The sequence below is a fragment of the Moschus berezovskii genome, chromosome 22, assembly GCF_049115385.1.
Source record: "Moschus berezovskii isolate FMDL1 chromosome 22, NW_MosBer_1.0, whole genome shotgun sequence".
NCBI classification, from domain to species: Eukaryota; Metazoa; Chordata; class Mammalia; order Artiodactyla; family Moschidae; genus Moschus; species Moschus berezovskii.
The window spans coordinates 53,346,612-53,365,046 of NC_142481.1; the positions used below are offsets into that span (position 1 = coordinate 53,346,612).

An 18,435-nucleotide genomic window follows, 5' to 3' on the forward strand; every position below is an offset into this window, starting at 1 on the left:
AGCCTGAGGCCAGGTGGGCTGGAGAGCAGGCACGTGGGCTCCTTCCGGTTGTTTCTCCGGATGAGTCCACTGGAGTGAACCGAGGTTCAGTGGCCGCCAAGGCCACACACACACACACACTTCACCCGCGGGGGCCGGGAGGTGGCCTGGAGGGAACGGATGCTATCCCAGGGCTTCAGTGTCTGCTCCTGCCTGGCCTGGAACGTCGACCCAGCTGCCCAGCCCACCGGGGAGAGTGATCTGGAGTTCTGAACCCTGAAACTGCTCGGGGAGCAGGGAAGCCCCGGGCACAGGGTACAGGGCTGGAGGCTGGTGTAGTCCTCCACCACCCCTGGTCCCAGACTTCAAAGCTGCTGTGCTCCCGCTCCAGGGCCCCTGCCCAGGCTGGGGAGGTGCCCAGGCCTGCAGACGCGTGCCTGGCACCGGGATGGGCGTGTGCATGGGCAGGCTACACTGTCCTCCCTCCGCCCCCAAGGTCCTTGGGGAGCCTGGACGTTCCTGCAGACTCCCCACAATCCCCACTCCTGAGAGGCGGGATTGGCACCCCCCACCAGTTGGCACATGGGCTCCAGGTATCACAGCCTCACCTGGTGGGACAGCTGTGGTGACACAGAGGCAGGGTGGGACCCACTAGGGATGAGGCCCCTGCCAGCTTCCAGGGTTGCCCACCTCTTACAGGACCCAGAGGACCTGAGGGGTGGGGACTGGGGCTCCCTTCTTCCCCGCCAAAAAGCCAACAGCACAGAGGAACAGCAGAATCAGCTTCTTTATTCAAGTGCCCAATGTGCAGCAGACCCCACCTGCCTCCATGTCAGGGCCTCCCTCCACCCCTGGCTTCACCCTTGCACCAGTGCCCGCCCCGCCCCGCTCCCCACCCCCAAATCGGCACTCCTCCAGCAGGGTCCTGTTGGGCTCAGCACCTCAGCTCCTGGAGCTCTGCTTCAACTTTTGAATTTTCCCACTAGTGGTTTCGAGGGCCAAGCCCCCAGTCCCTGCTGGTCCAGCAGGACGGACAGCTGCTGGCGAGCCTCCTGGTAGGGCCCGGCCTAGGGTGGGATGGGTGCAGGTGAGAGGGGGTGCTTGCCGGGGGTTTGGGAAAGAGGGCTGCGGGGGCGGGAAGGTGCTGACCTTGGCTGCCTCGTAGGTCTGCAAGGCCAGCAGGTGGGACTTCCCGAGGGCGTGGGCAGCCTGGCGGAAGGCCCGGAGAAAGGCGGCCTTGCAGAGGCGGGAGGGAGGCCCAGGGGCAGCGCTGGGAAGGATAGAAAGGGGCCCAACATCAGGGGAGGGCAAAGGAGGCCCGAAGCAACAAGCCCGCACCACCCTCTCATACCACCTCCACCCTGACTATCTTGGGGGGGTCACATTGCCGGGAAGAGGCTGGTGGCCAGATGCATCCTCTCTCCCCACAGGCAAGGGGACGGGGACCACCCCCCAGGTTGTCAGACCCCCCTCCAGTCCGCCCCCAGGCCCTTCTCACTCGGCCTTCACACGCCCAGTGGCCACATCCACCACCTCGATGTCAGGGTCCCCCAGGCTCCAGTTGAGGCTCAGGCCCTGGCAGGTGCTAGGGGTGAGGTCGGAGGGGGCCACCGAGGGCCCTGCAAAGAGGTGCAGCGTGGTCCGGGTGTAGGGGGCTGGCAAGCATGGCCCCATGGCCCTGTCGAGGCTGGGTCGGGTGTGGATGGCCCGGCTCAGGGTCGGGGGGTCGTGGCAGGTGTCGGCTGTGGGGCACAGGACAAGGTCTGAGTCTCTGTCCCCCCGTTTCCCCACCCCATGGCCCGCCCCTGCCCTCCTGCCCCGCGGGGCTCACCCAGGACCAGGCTGGTGGTGTAGAGGGGGGGCAGGAAGTGGGCCAGCAGGGCCCCCCCCACCCCCAGGATGGCCCAGCGCGCCAGCTTGTCGCTGGCCGAGAGGCAGCCCACGTGGGTGTCGCGGAGCGCGGGGGCCACGTAGCACACTGGCTTCAGCTCCCCCTGGATGTGGGCCTGCAGGCGGAGGGCAGGGCCGTGCAGGAGGCCGCCCTCCAAGGACGGGGGGAGGCTGTGGAGGACCGGGGTGGGGGTCAGGCCGCTCCCACCCCCATGTGGTGCTCCCAGGTGTGGCCCCCCAGGCCCCCCTTCACCTGGTACCCCACATACTAGATATCGGAGGCAGCTCCCTTGGGGGTGTTGCTAACGTAGAGGTGCAGGAAGATCCGGGGCTTGAGGGCAAAGGGGGGCCCGGACCCCAGCTTGGGGGCCAGCACGGACTTCTCCTTGCCCATGGGGCCCCCCTTCGTGGCCAGCAGGAGCTGCCGGAACAGAAACCTGAGGGCAGTGGAGTGGCAGCTGGAGTGGTCCCATCTCCCTGGGGCTAGCTGGGCAGAGGGCCCCCCGCTTCCCCTCACCTCATCAGGGCCCGGCGGGCCACCACCAGCCCGTGGCAGTCGTGGAGCTGCCGGCCTGAGAAGTCCAGCCACCCGGCACAGCTGCCGCCACCGGTGCCCAGCGCCACCAACTGGTAGGTCTCCTTGGCGTGGCCCCTGGCGCCCGGGACCTCTGTGGAGAAGGGGAAAGAGAAGACTGGCCTGAGGCAGGGGGCCCGGGGGCCTTCCCGGGGAGGCAGGGGCAGGGCCGCCCTACCTCGCTCCAGGATGACCGCAGCCACGGTTCCCTTGCAGGCCCGGTACGGCGAGCTGGCGTCCACCAGGCGGTCGAAGCCTGCGCTGACCACGGCCGCGCAGCGCTGCTCGTGGGTCACGATGTTCTCTGCAGGGGAGGGGGGGGCGGAGGCGGCTTCACAGGCCATGGCCTCCCATGCTGAGGGGGTGGGCGTCCCTGGGGTCTCACCTACCTATGCTCAGAGGAGCAAGAGGAGGCTGGTTGGGGGTCTTTGGGGGCTCTGGAAGAGAGATAAAGGGTGGGTTGTCGTGAGTGCTGGGGACTGCCCTCCCATCCTACATCCTTCAGGAATCCAAGAGGTCCCACCGGTGAGCAGTGTGTGTGGTGGGTGGGAGTGGGGTCTCGGGTCATCCTCCAGAAGCGATAAGTCCCTCAGCTGCCCCCAGCAGTCCCTGGGCCCAGGGTGGGTGGGCTTCAAAGGACGTTAGGGCAGGTGTCTGTTCACAGCTCCACCCCCAGCTCCCTGCAGGCCGGTCCTGGTGCCCAGATGGTCTCTGCAGCAACTCACCCTTAGGCACACGTGCACTCCCGCCCCCGCCATGCCCTGGGTTACCTGCCCCTGCAGTTGGGCCCTCCAGCTGACGCCGGATGTAGTGGAGGGCAGAGACAGCCGCCCGTTGCTTGGCCTCCGGCTTACTGTTGGCGGTGCCTGGGGGGCAGGCCACCCCATCCAGCTCCACGGACACAGAGAAGGGCGAGCAGGAGTCTGGGGAAGGAGAAGCTGACAAGTGGTACCGTGTGCCTCATCCTTGTCCTGGGCGCTTCCTAGCAGGACCATGACACCTGCCAGTGAGGATGACTGGAATGACGGGTAGACAAACCGCTGAGCTCTGTCCAGGCCGGTTCAGGCCTCGGCATGCCAGGCCATGCCCGCTCACAGATCCACACCAGCCCCTCTGAAATAGGTCCCTGTGACCCTATTGTACAGAGGGGGACACAGCACGCAGGTGGACAGCGAGCCCAAGTACTGTCAGGATCTAGATCCAGGGCTGCACTGTCTCCAGGAGGAAGGTCCCTTATCCTCTCTCAGACACACTGCTCTATTTCTTCTCTACAAGAAGCTCGTCTTCCAAACATGACCACTCCAGGTGTTACTTATGACCCAACAGAGACAGATGAAAATCCTAGAACAGGGACCAGTTGGTCAAAGGGCATAAATTTATTTTCATTCACAGTGTTTGCTGTTACCTGCTGCTAAATTGTCTCCCAAAAGGGCTGCCTGTTTCTTTTGAAGAGAACCCGAATTTCAGGACCCCTCCCTAGCATGGAAATTCACCTACTTTAAAAGAGCATCAAGAATGCCAGTTACAGAGATTTCCCTGGCGGTCCAGTGGTGAAGAATCTGCCTTCCAATGCAGGGGAGGTTGGTTCAATTCCTAGTCAGCGAAGTAAGATCCCACACACCTTGGGGAAACTATTGAGCCATATGGTTACTGAGCCCATGGGCCACAAAAGATCCCACATATGTCAATGAAGACCCTGAGTGCTACAACTAAGACTCAAGGCAGCCAAATAGATATTTACAAAAGAATGCCAGCTGGGAGATGCAGAAGGAAGGCTGGCATCAGGACTCTCCGGCAGCCAATGCGGTAATAATAAACTCTGGTCACAATCATCAAAGGATGCTATAACCATGGAGGGGATGGAGTTCTAGGGAACAGGATGGTCACACCATCTCAAGATGCCCCGCTTGGATGACTGATGACACAGCCGGCAGGGAAGTGAAGGCACCTGGCAACACCACCTTGATCAGGCCCTCCCAGCTGACACCCCAGGGGTAGAATAAGGAGATCTCGGGCCCCCTGGTGGGATGCACCGCCACAGACACAAGGTTGCCACAGATGCCTCCGTTGGTTATGCATCACTTGAACCCAATCCTGAGCAAACAGACAAACCCAAATGGACAACTTTCTATAGAATAACCAGACCTTATCCTTCAAAATCATCACTGTCCTGAAGCCAAAAACAGCCTGAGGAATTGTTTCAGATAAAAGGAAGTTAAAGAGGTTGATGTAATAAATCGTGCTGGATTGGAAAAAAAATGCCCATCACCGTGACAAGTGGCAAAATTTGAACATGAATGGTGACTAAGTAATAGTATTATATCAATAGGCTTCCCTGATAGCTCAGCTGGTAAAGAATCTGCCTGCAATGCAGGAGACCCTGGTTCTATTCCTGGGCCAGAAAGATCCGCTGGAGAAGGGATAGGCTACCCACTCCAGTATTACTGGGCTTCCCTTGTGGCTCAGGTGATAAAGAATCCACTTGCAATGCGGAAGACCTGGGCTGGGAAGATTCCCCTGGAGAAAGGCTACCTACTCCAGTATTCTGGCCTGGAGAATTCCATGGACTGTATACTGTATAGTTCATGGGGCCACTTGTTAAGTTCCCAGAATTTGATTCTTGTGCTGCAATTATATAAAACAATGCCCTTGTTCTTAGAAAACATATGTTGAAATGTTTAAGAGGTAATTAAGTCTTCAAATTGTTCAAAACAAATTAATGTGGATATTTCTAGATAAATATATATATAGGAGAGAGGGAGACAAAGTAATACTTGTGAGGACTCAATGAGTTACTGTGTCTGAAGACCTTCAAATAACACCTGGTCTGTCACCCAGAACTCATGAATGTTAGCTGTCATCACTGGTATTGAATTTATTTCCTTTTTTTTTTTTTCAGTTGCAGCATGCGAAGTCTTAATTACAGCATGTGGGATCTAGTTTCCCAACCAGGGATCAAATCTGGGCCCCTGGCAAGGGAGCTCAGAGTCTCAGTCACTGGACCACAAGGGAAGTCCCTGTTTTCTGTATTCCTGATGCTCTGGCACTTGGGGATTTAATCCTGGAGAAACCATCCCTCCCAGGACTAGCTAATTCCTAGACATAGCAAACAACTTCTCTGCAAGCTCACTCTTTCGTATAAAAACCACCCAATCCAGAGCTCACACCACAACCACACAACTCTCTCACAAGCCAACATTCCCCATGCCCTAAATCACCCCCGAGGCTAGGTACTAGGCAGCTAGGAACCAGCCCATAACCCCTAAACTTATCCAGTGTCTTGCTTTTATCAGTTCTAATCTTACTCTGCATAGGTACCTTGCTCCAACCATTCTTTCCCAGGAAAACCCAGTTATTGCCCTGGGCTGTGCCTGGCCCCCTCCTCTTCCTCCTGACCACCCCATCCTTTCCTGCACAGCCCTGCATGGCCATCTGCGCCTCCCGTTTCTAGGAATCCATACTTCCCCCTTTGTGACAAGCACTCTCACGTCTGCTGTCATAACGTACCTGATTAAAACAAATCCCAGGTAGATTTTTTAACACATTATCTCGTTTTGAGTTGTTCAGTTTGGGGTTCTCCTAGGAAGTTTTACAAATGCTCCCAAAAGTTCTTAGAAGCAGGGAATGTGCTGACTGAACACTGGGAATCTGAATCTAGGCGGGACCTGGTGTATTGATCTTGGTGGTTTCAGGAGGACTGTAAGCATTACATCTGTATACAGTGCTGCCCTTATTAAACTGTATCTGAGTTTAACCTCTTTGAGTTGGAGTGGGCTGGCCCTCACTGAGGCACTTCCTCTCCAATGCTGGCATGGCAACTGTAATTGTATGTAATGGACCTTCAAAAAAGCCTGCTGAAAGGCTGGGTAGCTTGAGGCAGGTCCTTTAACCAACCGGAGCTTCAGATTTGTGCCCCCCACCCCACCGCTAGTTAGAAATCTGGGGTACATGGTGCCCCTGGCACCACGCTGCTCACAGCGGGCCTACCTCGGGCCCCAGGCTCAGGCCCAACTCAGTCTTCCTGGCTTCATTTGAGAACAGCCCAGGGCACGCTGCCATCCCAGCTCCGTGGGCCTCACCTGCTGTCTGGCCTTCTCGAAATATCAGGGAGACGCCCAGATTGGCCGCGTACTGAGTAAGCGAGGCCACGGCCTGGTCCGGCGGCGGGTCTTTGAGCTGCAGGCCCTGATGTCTGGCCACCTTCGGGAAGTCCCCGGCGGGCCCTGCGGGTGGTACAGCGACCCTCAAGGACCTCCCCATCATTCCGGTGCCCGGCCGCCCCCAGCTCCCGACCCCTGCCCCCACCCAGGCCCCACCATCCCCAGCCGCCGCCGAGGCCTGGAGCTGCCCGCCCGGTTCACTGTCCTCTGCGTTGGGAGCGGGCGCAGGCTCTTGGCCCAGACTGGCTGAGGGTCTCCAGGGGCTGGACCCTGGGCTGATCTGCAGTGATGCTGCCAGACGGAGCTTCCTGCGGCCACTGTCATCGGTGCCCAGAGCTGCACTGGCCTGTGAAGCCATGGCTGGACTCGAGGACTGGAGGGGACAGAAGGCACGTTCTGGCGCCACCCGTGCCCTTTTACACGCCAGAGCGAGCGCCCACGTGGGGAGCACGTGGTACAACCGACGGTGCGTGGTGAGCTCCGCCTCCCGCCTCACTCGTAGCCAATGAGAGCCCACAAAACTGTAGCAGGACAGTATGCCCAGCCAATGGGAAGGCCAGTCTCCCAGGCAGCCCTAGCCTGGATGTGGACTAAGTGGCCACCCGGCCAACCTCCTTACTGCAGGGGCGGGGCTCCGGGTGTAAGGTAAGGGTGGAGGACAGGGCCCGCCTATCATCTTCTCTGCGCTTGCGTGGTATTCAGGAACCAAAGACCAGGGGAGAAGTCTGGGGACCTAAGTTCAGGACCTCACCCCTGCTGCCGTCACCCCTGCACTTCCCATTTTGCCAGCCTGCCCTCCCCAGCTGCTTAAGCAGCTGAGCATAGAGGAGGATGGGAGGTCCTCATTCTGTAAGCGATGGTGTTTTCATTTGTAGCAGCCTCAGATTCTTTAGGGCCTACATTTAAAATCTGTTCACCCTAAACCTTCCTGAAGCCAACTCTTAAGTGCTCCTCGTGGGCTCGAGCTAAAATCTGTCATTGGCTAGCCTGCCCTCCCCACCCCACCACCGCTTTTTTTTTTTTTTTCCCTCATAAGTGAATTTGGGTTGGTTCGTAAAAACATGTTAAGATAGCAATTCTTAAAAATTAGTCCATGGGGTCGCTACTAGTCAGACACGACTAAGCGACCTCACTTTCACTTTTCACTTTCATGCACTGGAGAAGGAAATGGCAACCCACCCCAGTGTTCTTGCCTGGAGAATCCCAGGGATGGCGGAGCCTGGTGGGCTGCCCGTCTATGGGATCGCACGGAGTCGGACACAACTGAAGCGACTTAGCAGCAGCAGCAGCAGCGATGAAGGAGAAATAACAAAAATAAAGTTAAAGATGAAGACAATTTACACATGGCTCGCTACCATGCAACATAGTTGCTTGAAGGAGATGGAAATTTTAACAGTCTTGTAGGAGCCAGTGACTGGGAAAATGTGACCAGTTACTGAGTTTATGGTTTGTAAGTTTCGTTACTGTTGCTACTGCTGCTGCTGCTTGCTACCTTCGGATCTGACAACACGAGCCAAGATGGGGGCAATGTGGACACTAAGGCATAGAGAAACAGTTGGTAGAACCCGTTAACATTTAACTTGGAAGAGCAGATGTCGAGCAAAGTAGATTCAACCTCCCAAACGGGTCAAGGATTGACCTCAAGAAAGACAATTCTGAGGACTTCCCTGGTGGCTTAGCGGTAAAGCATCCGCCTGCAATGCAGGAATTGCAAAAGACGCAGGTACGATCCCTGGGTCAGGAAGATCCCCTAGAGGTAGAGCATGGCAACCCACTCCAGTAGTCTCGCCTGGAGAATCCCCTGGACAGAGGAGCCTGGCGGGCTTCAGTCCATGGGGTCGCAAAGAATCGGACGTGGCTGAGCGACTTCACTTTTCATTTCCTTTTACTTAATTTCCAGTGCCCCCGGGGCCATCTGCACGCGCATTCTCCCTTCGCCCGGGAGGTGACGCTCTGGAGCGCCCCTGAGGCCGGGCTGGGAGGCGGGACTTCCTGCCTTCCAGGGAGCATTTCCGGCCCAGCCCGGGGAGGCGGTTCGTCGTTTCTGTGGGGCTGTCGGGTTGAGGGCTCGGGAGCTAGTGTTCCGCCTTGGGGCTCCCTCGTGGCACGAGGGTCAGGCGAGCGTCACGCGGAGGTCGGTTTCCCGGACGAGCACGGCGCGACGGGATCACGTGAGTGCGCGCGCCGCCCCTACGGGACGGAGGGGCGGGTCCCCCTGCTCCCGTCCGCAGGCCCCAAGCTGTGTGGCTTTGGGAAGAGTCGCCCAACCTTTGCAGAGTGGGTGGTGAGCAGCCGCTGGCTCATGGAGCGGGGAGCATCAAGCCGTTGTAAAGCGTCGTAGCAACTGTCTGGCACACAGCGCTTGGTGCGAGATGCCTGCTGTTCTTGGGTTGAAATTCTGGGGCCTCGACGTGGAGTGGGAAGAGACGGATGGGGAGGACGTGGGCGAGTAGAGGTCTGAAGGGAAGGGCCTCCCCGATCCCCTCTCCCATCCCCGGGCAGGCCCACCTATTGCCGCACCCTGCGTTCCTGCAGACTCGATGAAACTCCGGAGCTCTAAATTAGGGTCCGGGAGAGACGAGAGCGGGAAGTCTAGGCTGTCTTGTCTCGGGGCTACTCCGAGGTTGTGGCTCCACCAGCTCCCTCAGCCTCCCTGCGTTTGAGACTGTGTAGTTCCTCATTCTTGGATTTGTGCCTTCAGCTTTTACGTACTGATTTCAGTTCAGTTCAGTCGCTCAGTCGTGTCCGACTCTTTGCGACCCCGTGGACTGCATGCAGCGCGCCAGGCTTTCCTATCCATCACGCAGTAAATAAGGCAGGCACTGGGGATGAAGTCCTTTCCCCATGGGGACTCTCAGAGCAGTTTGGAATCACATAGTTTTACCTTTAAATATCTTATCACACATCACAATGCGTGCTCCAGAGGAGGGATGCAGGGTGATGTGAGACAGGACTGGGGGGACCAGGAGAGGCTTCCTGACTCAAAATCTGAAGGATGGGGGCGAATTTTATAGGTGGGGAATCCCAGGGACGGGGGAGCCTGTGGGCTGCCGTCTCTGGGGTCACACAGAGTCGGACACGACTGAAGTGACTTAGCAGCAGCAGCAGCAGGAAGGGCAATGGTGTTCATTTTTAGTGGAGAGATAGTGTGAAAAGGTCCTCTGATGAAAAGATGCATTCCTACCATTGTCCTCTCCTGTGATGGAGGAGAAAGACAACCAGATGCCAGGAGCTCAGAAATGAAAAGATACAGTTCCTGTCCCAGAGAGCATTCCCGAAGAAGAGATAAGGCGTATAAACCACAATTAGAATGAGGCTGATCTGTGCCCTGAGAAACACATTCGTTTGACAATTTTTAAAAATTATTTATTTATTTACATGACTGCACTGGTCTTAGTTGTGGCATTCGAACTCTTCGTGCAGCATGTGGGATCTAGTTCTGTGACCAGGAGTCGAACCTGGGCCCTCTGCATTGGGAGTGAGGCGTCTTAGCCACTGGACCACAGGGGAAGTCCCTCGTTTGAAAAATGAAAGTGCTAGTCACTCACTTGTGTCCACCTTTTGTGACCCCATGGACTGTAACCTGCCAGGCTCCTCTGTCCATGGAATTCTCCAGGCAAGAATACTGCAGAGGGTTGCCATTCCCTTCTCCAGGGGATCTTCCCTACCCAAGAGTCACACCTCAGTCTTCTGCACTGCAGGGAGATTCTTTACCATCTACCAACATTTACTGTGTGGTGAGCGCTTTGCAAGGTGCTCAGAGTACCTGGAGGTATAGAGGTCACAAAATAAATGGATACATGCAGTGGTGGCTCTAAGGGGAAAGGGTTTGCTTAGTGAGGCTCTGAGGCTGGTGCTCGCTTCTGGATGCAGGGAGAGTAGTGGTTCAGAACTGGGGTTTTGGAGCGGCTGGAGGATTGTGCTATTGGCCTTGGGCAGGTTGCTCTTTCCCAGCCTGTTTCCTGACCTCCATACTGGGGGCAGGAGAATAAAACTTGTAGTACCATGTCGGGCAGATGCTGGCACTCAGTAAGTGAGAACTGCTCTTATTTTTGCAGGTAATAAAGGATATTACAGCTGCTTATTCTTCTGGAGCACTTTGTATTTTCTTGTTGTTCACACTCTTTGTGACCCCATGGACTGCAGAATGCCAGACTTCCCTGTCCACCAGTATTTCTTGGAGTTTGCTCAAGTTCACATCCATTGAGTCAGTGATGCTATCTAACCATCTCGTCCTCTGCCACCCTCTTCTCCTCCTGCCTTCAATCTTTCCCAGCTTTAGTCTTTTCCAGTGAGGCGGCTCTTCGCATCAGGTGGCCAAAGTATCGGAACCTCAGCTTCAGTCCTTCCAGTGAATATTCAGGGTTGATTTCCTTTAGGATTGACTGGTTTGATCTACCTTCTGTCCAAGGAACTCTGAAGAATCTTCTCCCGCACTACAGTGTGAAAGCATCAATTCTTCAGCGCTCAGGCTTCTTTTTGGTCCAACTCTCACATCCATATATGACTACTGAAAAAAACCAAACTTTTGACTATATGGACCTTTGTTGGCAAAATGATATCTCTGCTTTTTAATATGCTGTCTAGGTTGGTCATAGCTTCCCTTTCCAAGGAGCAGGGATCTTTGAATTTCATGGCTGCAGTCACCAAAGCCCTTTGACATGAACATTATTATTCAATACACAGTTGGTTCCTTTTTGTTGGAAGGTACTGTATTTGACAGTGGGAAGGCAGACAAATAAGACTTGTCTCTGACTTTGGGGAACTTGAGTTTGTCGTGAGAGTGTAGCCTAGAGTGTGGGGCTTGTTGTCTAGGTAGGACTATGTGATTATAATGTAATACGTGAGACCATGATGGAAGCTGACCCCCACCAGCTACCTTCTAACTTCGGCCCCCATCACTCACCCCCTAGTTCTTCCCGTGGCTGCCCAGTTGCCTCTCACATACTTCCTGCCCCAGGACTCTTATTCTTGCTGTTAATTCTGCCCAGCACCCTCTTCCCAGTGGTTGGCATGTTTGTCTCTCTTATTAGGCTCTGTTTGTGCCGAACATCACCTTCATGAAGCTACCGATGCTAAAAAGCACACCCTCAGGCCCTGCCGTTCCTTCCCTCCTGGCGGGTTGCTTGGTTTTAATAGCACCTACTATTCTCAGGCGTTCGGCAACATATTCATTTGTTCTTCGTTATCTGCTTCCCCAAAGAAATTATCCTCCTCTTAAGACACTCTTCACTCTCCCAGGAGTCCCGGAAGCCGCTGTCTGGTTCAGGTCTCTGAGGAAGGCCCGGGTGACGGTGGCTCCAATTTTTCAAGATGGACTTCCCCAGCTCCCTCCCACCCTCATTGTTCGTGACCGGCCCCCTTGGTCAGAGCGATGTCCCTGACCTGTCGTTCATGTGCAGCTGGAGAGACGCGCTGACCCTGCCGGAGTCCTCACCCCAAGGCTCTCAGGTGAGGGTGGCAGGGAGAGCCTTGGTGGCTCCGGGGGGGGCATCTTTTGGCACCCCCATCCTAGAGGTCACACCAGTTGGCAGGAGTGCAGGGTGGGGGGCTTTGGTACAAATCTACTAAGACCCAGGCTCAACCAGAATCCCGTCCTTTGGGGACCTGGGGCTCCTTGCCATCCACAGAAGGTTCAGCTTCCTTCCTGGCTCCCTCTCCCCCCACCTTCTCCTTCCTCTATTTGTTCAACGAATACTCACTGAATAGCCCTACTGTGTGCCAGGTACCTTATCAGGCCCTGGGGATCCAGAGTGAGTACGTCAGATGCCCTCCCTGCCCCTGGGGAACAGTTAGGTGGAGTAGGGACTGACAAGTGAATAGGCCAGAAGATGAAATCATGTCAAAGTGTGGATAGCCTTGAGTGAAACCAAAAGGATGCTAGAGCTGCACAGTGCAAGGTGAGGGGGGCGGGGAGACGTCCTGGGACAGGAAGGACATCTGCTCTTTCCCTGGATGCCCAAGTCATCGGCTGCCACTTGGAGACAGGCTGGTTAAGGGTTACGCCAGGCAGAAGCACATGGGTGAGAAATTTAAGAGAGACACTGGAGGGGCGGTAGGGGAAGGGTGGGGTTGGCGGGGCTCCCTTGACAAGGAAGGGCTTCCACCAGGAGCCTCACCTGCTGCTCTTCCGTCCCCGAGTGTGGAGCTGAGTTGTCTGAAGCCAGCCCTGCAGGGGAGCGGAGGAGCCTGTGGGTGACTGCACGGTCTCCCGAGTGTAAGTGACACGCGGGTGAGATAAGGGCCGCCTAATGAAGGCCGGGCGGTCCTCTGAGAGCAGTGCAGTCTGGAGCTGGGAAGCACAGACAGGAGACAGGCTGCCTGGGTTCAGATCCCAGCCCTTCTCTTTTTTGGCTGCTGCCTGGGACCAGGGACAGCCTCCCTGTTCCTCCCATTTTCTTCATCGTTAAAGTGACAGTAACCAGCTTGGCAGGTGCCTGGTGAGGACCGAAGGGGTTAATAAGAGACAAAAGCCGATGACAGGGCCTGGCCTGGGCACTCACTCACTGTCTCATTGTGGCCGTGGTTGTGTTTCCTCAGGACAGCGCGCCGCACGTGGCCAAGGCCCTGCTCTGGAAGCCAGACACGCCTGGGCCCCTGCCCTTGCTGCCTCCTGGTCCCGGTAAGGAGCTCGGGCTGGGGGCCCCTCCTGAGCTGCTCCCACTCACTGCTTCTTCCCCAGCCCCCCTGCTGATTCCTTCCACCCAGCAGGGTCCTTGGCACCTCTAGGCACTGGGATACCTGGTTCCACTTCAGTCCCTTCCCAGCGTCCCTCTTCCCTCAGATCCCTGGGACCCCGGCCTGACTGCCAAAGATTTGCTTTTCCGGGGAGGCTACCAGTTCCGGAGACATCCCCGAGCTGTGCTGGATGTTACTGAGCAGGTGCGTGGGCCCACCCAGCAGACAGTGCTGTGGGACCGGGGCTGTGCCTCCTGACCCGGCCTCCTTTCCTCCCGCAGATCAGCCGGTTCTTGTGGAACCATGGAGACATAGCCTTTGCACCCCTGGGGAGGCTGCTGCTGGAGAATTTCAAACTGGAAGGCGCACATGTGAGCAACCCTGGCCGGCCAGGACGGGGGAGGCGCCCCGCTTCCCATCGGGGTGGGCCCCGGGGCGTGCGAGCTTGACAAGGCCTTTCCACACAGAGCCGCTCTAAGACGAAGACAGTGGTCAGTGTGAAGAGGCTAATCCAGGACCTCGATGGACACCAGCCCTGGGGGCAAGTGGCTAGTGAGAGAGGATGGGTTGGGTAGGCCTAGCCGGTGGTGGGGCTCTGGAAGGATCCAGGCCGGGATGCCGGTTCCCATTGACATTTGCTTCCACTGTCCCGAGTGCAAGCACAAGCCACACTTCCTCGTACAAACCCCAGCTGTGCTAGCAGTGCAGGGGAAGAGGACTGTAAGCTCGTGGAATGCAGACATGGCTGCATCCAGGCGTTCAGCTGTTAACAGAGCTTTACCTTTACCCTTCACCTTCTCACCCACTTGCCTCTGCTTGGTTTAGTTTCTGGGCAGGCTGTTTCCAGGTGGCAGCAACATGGTTTATGATTCCAGGGAGAGGCCACTGATTCCAGGGAGAGGGCTAGTGGCCCTCCTGAGGCACCAGCAGAAGTCCCAGGGAGGGTGTGCTTGGCTCGGCTTGGGTGTCACGCCCGTCATGAGCCGATCACCGTGGCTGGGGTGACTCGCGAGTGCCTAGGCCTGGGTCGTGTGGCCGCAGCACGGGAACAGGTGGGGTGCCCTCGCAGAGGGAGCCGTTCCAGGTTGATTTAAAAACGCGTCTGCTGCACTGGGCCTCCCCGGGCTGGCCTGATCCTCCTGCCGTCCTCTCGCCCCAGCTGTCCCTGGGCTTACCTCAGCCAGCGCCAGCGCCGGTTCTCCATCCTTGGGGCCCCGATCCTGAGCACGTCGGTGGCGAGCATCCTGGGAGAGCTGCTGCATGAGGAGCTGGCCTTGCGCTGGGAGCGGCTGCTCCTGGATGATGCCTTCACCGGGGGCGCGCTGGCCTGGGTGCCCGGCAGGACCCCTGGGGCCGGGCAGCTGGTCTATCCCATGGGCAGTGCCATGGACACACTGTGTATCCTCCCTTGCTGGGCACAGGCCAGGGACGGGCAGGCTGTTGTGGGCCTCGAGTGGCCATAGTTTGTGAACTTGTCCTTAGCGAGATGCCCAGGTTTCCAGAAGGTCAGTCTGACCCCAGAGAGCGAGCCCCAGGTTCTCAGAAACCCTGGCCATATCCAGCTCCGAGGACCTGTCCGGCAGGTGGTGAGCCGCAGCGTGCAGGGAGAAGGTAAGGCCGTGGACGCCTCCCTTGGCTGCTCACTGACCTGCTGCTGACCCTCACCCCCACCCTGACCCTCTCCCTCCTCCAGCTCTGCTGGCTGTCCGCTCTGAGCACCACTGTGCCCTGTGGAAGGTCAGTATGCAGGGGCAGCCGGCCCCTCTCCAGGTGCTGCAGGTGGACAAAGGGGCCACAGGGATCAGCCTCAGGTGAGGGGCTTGGGGGAGGGGGCGGTGTGTGTGGAGGTGGGCTTGGGAGAAGGGGTGGCCCGGCGTTCGTCACGCGTGTGCCCTGCAGCCCTCACCTGCCCGGAGAGCTGGTCATCTGCAGCCGCTCCGGAGCCGTCTGTCTGTGGAGTGCCGAAGACGGGTAAGGCCCCTGCCGCAGAAACCCCCACCCCAACGTGGGCCCCCCAGAACCTGGCCAGGGCCCGGCCAGGGTGCCCAGTCCTCCCCCTCAGCCAGTCCCCCCACCGTGGCTGGCCTATCTCCCCAAGGCTGCGGCAAATCTACAAGGACCCCGAGACCCTGGTGTTCCGGGACCCTTCTCCCTGGCGCTGGGCAGACTTCACCGCCCACCCTCGAGTGCTGACGGTGGGTGACCGCACTGGAGTAAAGATGGTGGACACTCAGGTGAGGGCACAGGGCGGGGGGCCTCTGCCAGCGGGCGTGGTGAGCCGCAGGGCCAGCGAGTCCCTGGCCGGTTGGAACCACAGATGGCGGACTGTGGGAGAGCTGACCCAGCGTGTCCCCCAGGGCCCACCAGGCTGTGGTCTGCTGCTTTTTCGCGGAGGGGCAGAGGCGTCGTGCCAGAAAGGAGAGCGGGTCCTGCTCACCCAGCACCTGGGGGATCTCGGCCCCGAGTCTCTGCACCCCATGCTTCACCTCGTCTGCACCCAGGTGGGCTCACCTCCCCTTCTCCCCGCCCTGCCCTGTCTCAGGCCACTGGAGACACAGGTCACAGGGCCCTGGACAGCAGCCGGGAGAGGGAGGGGCAGAGGGGGAGGAGGTCTGGCCTCACCCCGCCCCACCCTCTTGGCACTCTGGGTGCTCCTGGGCATCTGAGCATGTGTGCCAGCCTTGGGCAAGGGTGGGGAAGGCTGTGAGAGCCTCTCCCGAGAGCCCCTCTCCCAGCGGGGCCATCAGGATGAGGCGCAGCGCCGGGCTGCTCTGAAAACTGCGTGGCGCTCTGGGAGGGGCCGGGGGCAACCCGGAGAGGCCTGTCCCGCTGGCCTCACCCCTCGTCTTCCGCCAGTTCTCCCTCTACCTGGTGGACGAGCGCCTCCCCTTGGTGCCCCTGCTCAAGTGGAACCATGGCCTCCGCTCTGCGCCCCTGTTGGCCCGGCTGCTGCCCCCGCCGCGCCCGGGCCTCCCCCAGCCGCTGCTCCTGGCTGGCCAAGGTGGGGAGCTGCAGCTGCTGCACCTCGCAGGTGAGGGGCCAGGCGGGGCAGGGGGGTGAGGGGGGCGGGGGTCGGGCCTGGATGGGGCCTCAGCTGTCTGTCCCTCCTCCAGGAGTGGGGGCCTCCACACCCCGGCTGGCGGGGCTCCCCCAGTCTCTCCCCACCAGGAGCGACTCCCTCTCTGCCTTCCCCCTGCTGGAGCCCAAGAGTCACCGGCGGCTGCAGGAGCGTCTGAAAGCGCCCAGCATAGGTGCGTTGGGGGCCGGGGCAGGTAGGGAGACACACCCCAACCAGGCCGTCTGGTTACTGTGCTTCTGTCCCCAGGTCTGACTGCTGCCATCCTGCCCCCCGGCTCCACACCAGTGCTGTCGCTCTTCCAGCTTTCTGCGGCCGGAGACGTCTTCTACCAGCGCCTCTACCTCCAGGCAGACCCCGGGCGCAATGCTCGTGCCCCCGCAGCTTCCTGGACACCCCAGGCCACTGCCTGCTGCAGCCGGTGGCTGGAGGCCCTGCTGGAGGTGCCCCTCGTTCCCCCAGTGTGGGCAGCACCCACCTTCTCCCACCGCCGGCTGCTGGGCGGCTTCGAACCTCAGAAGGTGGAGGGGCCGGTGCCTGAGGGTTTCCGCAGGGCCATGGCCCAGGGGCGGCTCCTACAGCGGAGGGACCTAGGCTTGCTGCCTCCAGAGGAGCGGCCCCCCGCCCCTGAGCCTGGCCCCGAGGACGAGCTCAGCGAGCGTTTGGAGGCAGCCTGGGAGTTCGGGGCGGCGGCCTGGTGGGAGAGGCGGCGGGGCAGCCGCGCGGGGCCCGGGAAACAGCCCAAGCGGCACAAGCGCCGGACTCAGCTGTCCAGCACCTTCTCCCTCAGCGGCCATGTGGACCTCTCAGATGCCGCCAGCCCCCAGCCCAGCCCAGACCGTACGCTGCCCGAGGCCAGGCCCCAGCCCCCAAGGACCCCGCCCTCCCAAGAGCTCACCCAGGAGCCCTGGGCCCAGGGCGTCCCCTCAGAGCGGCAACAGACCCTCCGGGACTACATGGCTGAGCTGCCGCTCTGCACAGACACCCCAGGACGGACCTCTGCAGTCTCCTCCCAGACCCCCAGCATCCAGGCCACGCCCTCCAGGCAGCACACCCCCCAGGATGGCACTGTCCAGCAGCCGCCCCAAAGGGACACCCCAGAGGGCACCACCCAGCTGTCCTCCCAGACCCCCAGTGTCCGGGCCACGCCCTCCAGGCAGCACACCCCCCGGGATGGCATGGTCCAACAGCTGCCCCGAGGGGACACCCCGGAGGGTGCCACCCCGCCCTCCTCCCAGACCCCCAGTGTCCTGGCCACACGCTCCGGCTCTCAGCGGCTCCGGAAGAAGCCCCGCATGGGCTTCTGAGGCCCGGGGAGGTTGCCAGCTCTGGAGCCTGCCATCTTTGATAAGCTGCGCCTTTCGTGGTTGAAACGGGGATCAGAAAACAGTCCCCAGGGGGCAGACCACCTGCTTCTGGAAGGCCTTTGTGAGCGGGAGACACTCGGAAGCAGTCTGGAGCAATGTCAGGGGAAGGAGGACAGCAAAATAGTCGTTTCTCCCATAGGTCACAGTCTTGGGGCACGTGGTGGAGCCCTGGCAGCCCCTTCCTGAAGGTGTTGCTGGGATCCCTTCTGGCTAACAGGGTCGTGCTGGAGGCAGGGGCTGCAGGCGCACTCGGGCCCCCGGTGACCTCAGGGCGAGAGCCCCAGCTCCTCGGTGCTGTGGGTAACAGTGAAATGAGTTCCCCAGCCGGCCTGCGTTCACTGGGTGTCCGCGGTGGTTTGTGGTCAGTGTCTGTGTGATGCGGTTCCTAGCACAATCTAACGTGGAGAGGGAGGCACTTCGGACCCACATTAGGGGTTGAATAAAGCCGTTGCTGAGCCTGGTGTTGAATGGTGGACTTTCTGAGGCTGGCCGTGTCCCTGTCTGGCTCTCCACGCTCAGTGCGTTAGGTTTGCACCCTCCGTGGCTCTGTGGCCCCAGTGAAGAGCCTGCTTCTGCTGTGGAGAAGTCACCCCACCCCACCCCTGGGAACGGCACAGGCCCCAGGACGGGACCTGGGTTTCTCCTCAGAGAGAGGAATGGAATGGTTCTTGTCTCAGTACCTGATGGAGTGAATGACCTGTGACTCACCCA

At 59.2% G+C, this 18,435-nt stretch overlaps 2 protein-coding genes across 4 annotated transcripts; one reads left to right on the top strand and one right to left on the bottom strand.

Moving 5' to 3' along the window:
• Nucleotides 1-941: 941 nt before the first annotated feature.
• On the bottom strand, nucleotides 942-7,077 carry ADAD2 (adenosine deaminase domain containing 2). Its single transcript, XM_088830668.1, has 11 exons — nucleotides 6,760-7,077; nucleotides 6,523-6,666; nucleotides 3,224-3,366; nucleotides 2,833-2,878; nucleotides 2,622-2,747; nucleotides 2,387-2,537; nucleotides 2,139-2,306; nucleotides 1,811-2,040; nucleotides 1,478-1,721; nucleotides 1,129-1,249; nucleotides 942-1,046 (listed from the first exon to the last, which is right to left on the bottom strand). The coding sequence occupies exons 1-11, from the start codon at nucleotides 6,959-6,961 to the stop codon at nucleotides 942-944; spliced, it is 1,680 nt and encodes a 559-aa protein (XP_088686794.1). The 5' UTR covers nucleotides 6,962-7,077.
• Nucleotides 7,078-8,608: 1,531 nt separating this feature from the next.
• Nucleotides 8,609-18,215, top strand: TAF1C (TATA-box binding protein associated factor, RNA polymerase I subunit C). 3 transcript variants are annotated; one of them, XM_055413044.2, is made up of 15 exons: nucleotides 8,610-8,774; nucleotides 11,845-12,054; nucleotides 13,144-13,225; nucleotides 13,388-13,485; nucleotides 13,563-13,652; nucleotides 13,749-13,822; nucleotides 14,441-14,679; nucleotides 14,776-14,892; nucleotides 14,975-15,092; nucleotides 15,181-15,252; nucleotides 15,380-15,515; nucleotides 15,639-15,782; nucleotides 16,138-16,312; nucleotides 16,395-16,532; nucleotides 16,607-18,207. In XM_055413044.2, exons 2-15 carry the CDS (start codon nucleotides 11,917-11,919, stop codon nucleotides 17,662-17,664), a joined length of 2,679 nt encoding a protein of 892 aa, XP_055269019.2. In that variant the 5' UTR covers nucleotides 8,610-8,774; nucleotides 11,845-11,916; the 3' UTR covers nucleotides 17,665-18,207. The 3 variants fall into 3 exon arrangements, with proteins under 3 accessions (XP_088686792.1, XP_055269019.2, XP_088686793.1); XM_088830666.1 differs by having other exon boundaries at nucleotides 8,609-8,774; nucleotides 15,380-15,782; nucleotides 16,607-18,213; XM_088830667.1 differs by lacking the exon at nucleotides 8,610-8,774 and adding an exon at nucleotides 8,818-8,968 and having other exon boundaries at nucleotides 15,380-15,782; nucleotides 16,607-18,215.
• Nucleotides 18,216-18,435: the final 220 nt, after the last annotated feature.

What these genes read in the sequence shown, in the direction of transcription:
- ADAD2 (XM_088830668.1), bottom strand. Translation starts at nt 6,961, where the DNA reads ATGGCTTCACAGGCCAGTGCAGCTCTGGGCACCGATGACAGTGGCCGC. An exon ending in TCGAGAAGGCCAGACAGCAG is followed by an intron (nt 3,367 to 6,522) that starts GTGAGGCCCACG and finishes CTCCTTCCCCAG; the next exon opens with ACTCCTGCTCGCCCTTCTCT. An exon ending in GCCCGCCGGGCCCTGATGAG is followed by an intron (nt 2,307 to 2,386) that starts GTGAGGGGAAGC and finishes CACTGCCCTCAG; the next exon opens with GTTTCTGTTCCGGCAGCTCC.
- TAF1C (XM_088830666.1), top strand. Translation starts at nt 11,917, where the DNA reads ATGGACTTCCCCAGCTCCCTCCCACCCTCATTGTTCGTGACCGGCCCC. An exon ending in CCTCACCCCAAGGCTCTCAG is followed by an intron (nt 12,055 to 13,143) that starts GTGAGGGTGGCA and finishes GTGTTTCCTCAG; the next exon opens with GACAGCGCGCCGCACGTGGC. An exon ending in CTTGCTGCCTCCTGGTCCCG is followed by an intron (nt 13,226 to 13,387) that starts GTAAGGAGCTCG and finishes CTCTTCCCTCAG; the next exon opens with ATCCCTGGGACCCCGGCCTG.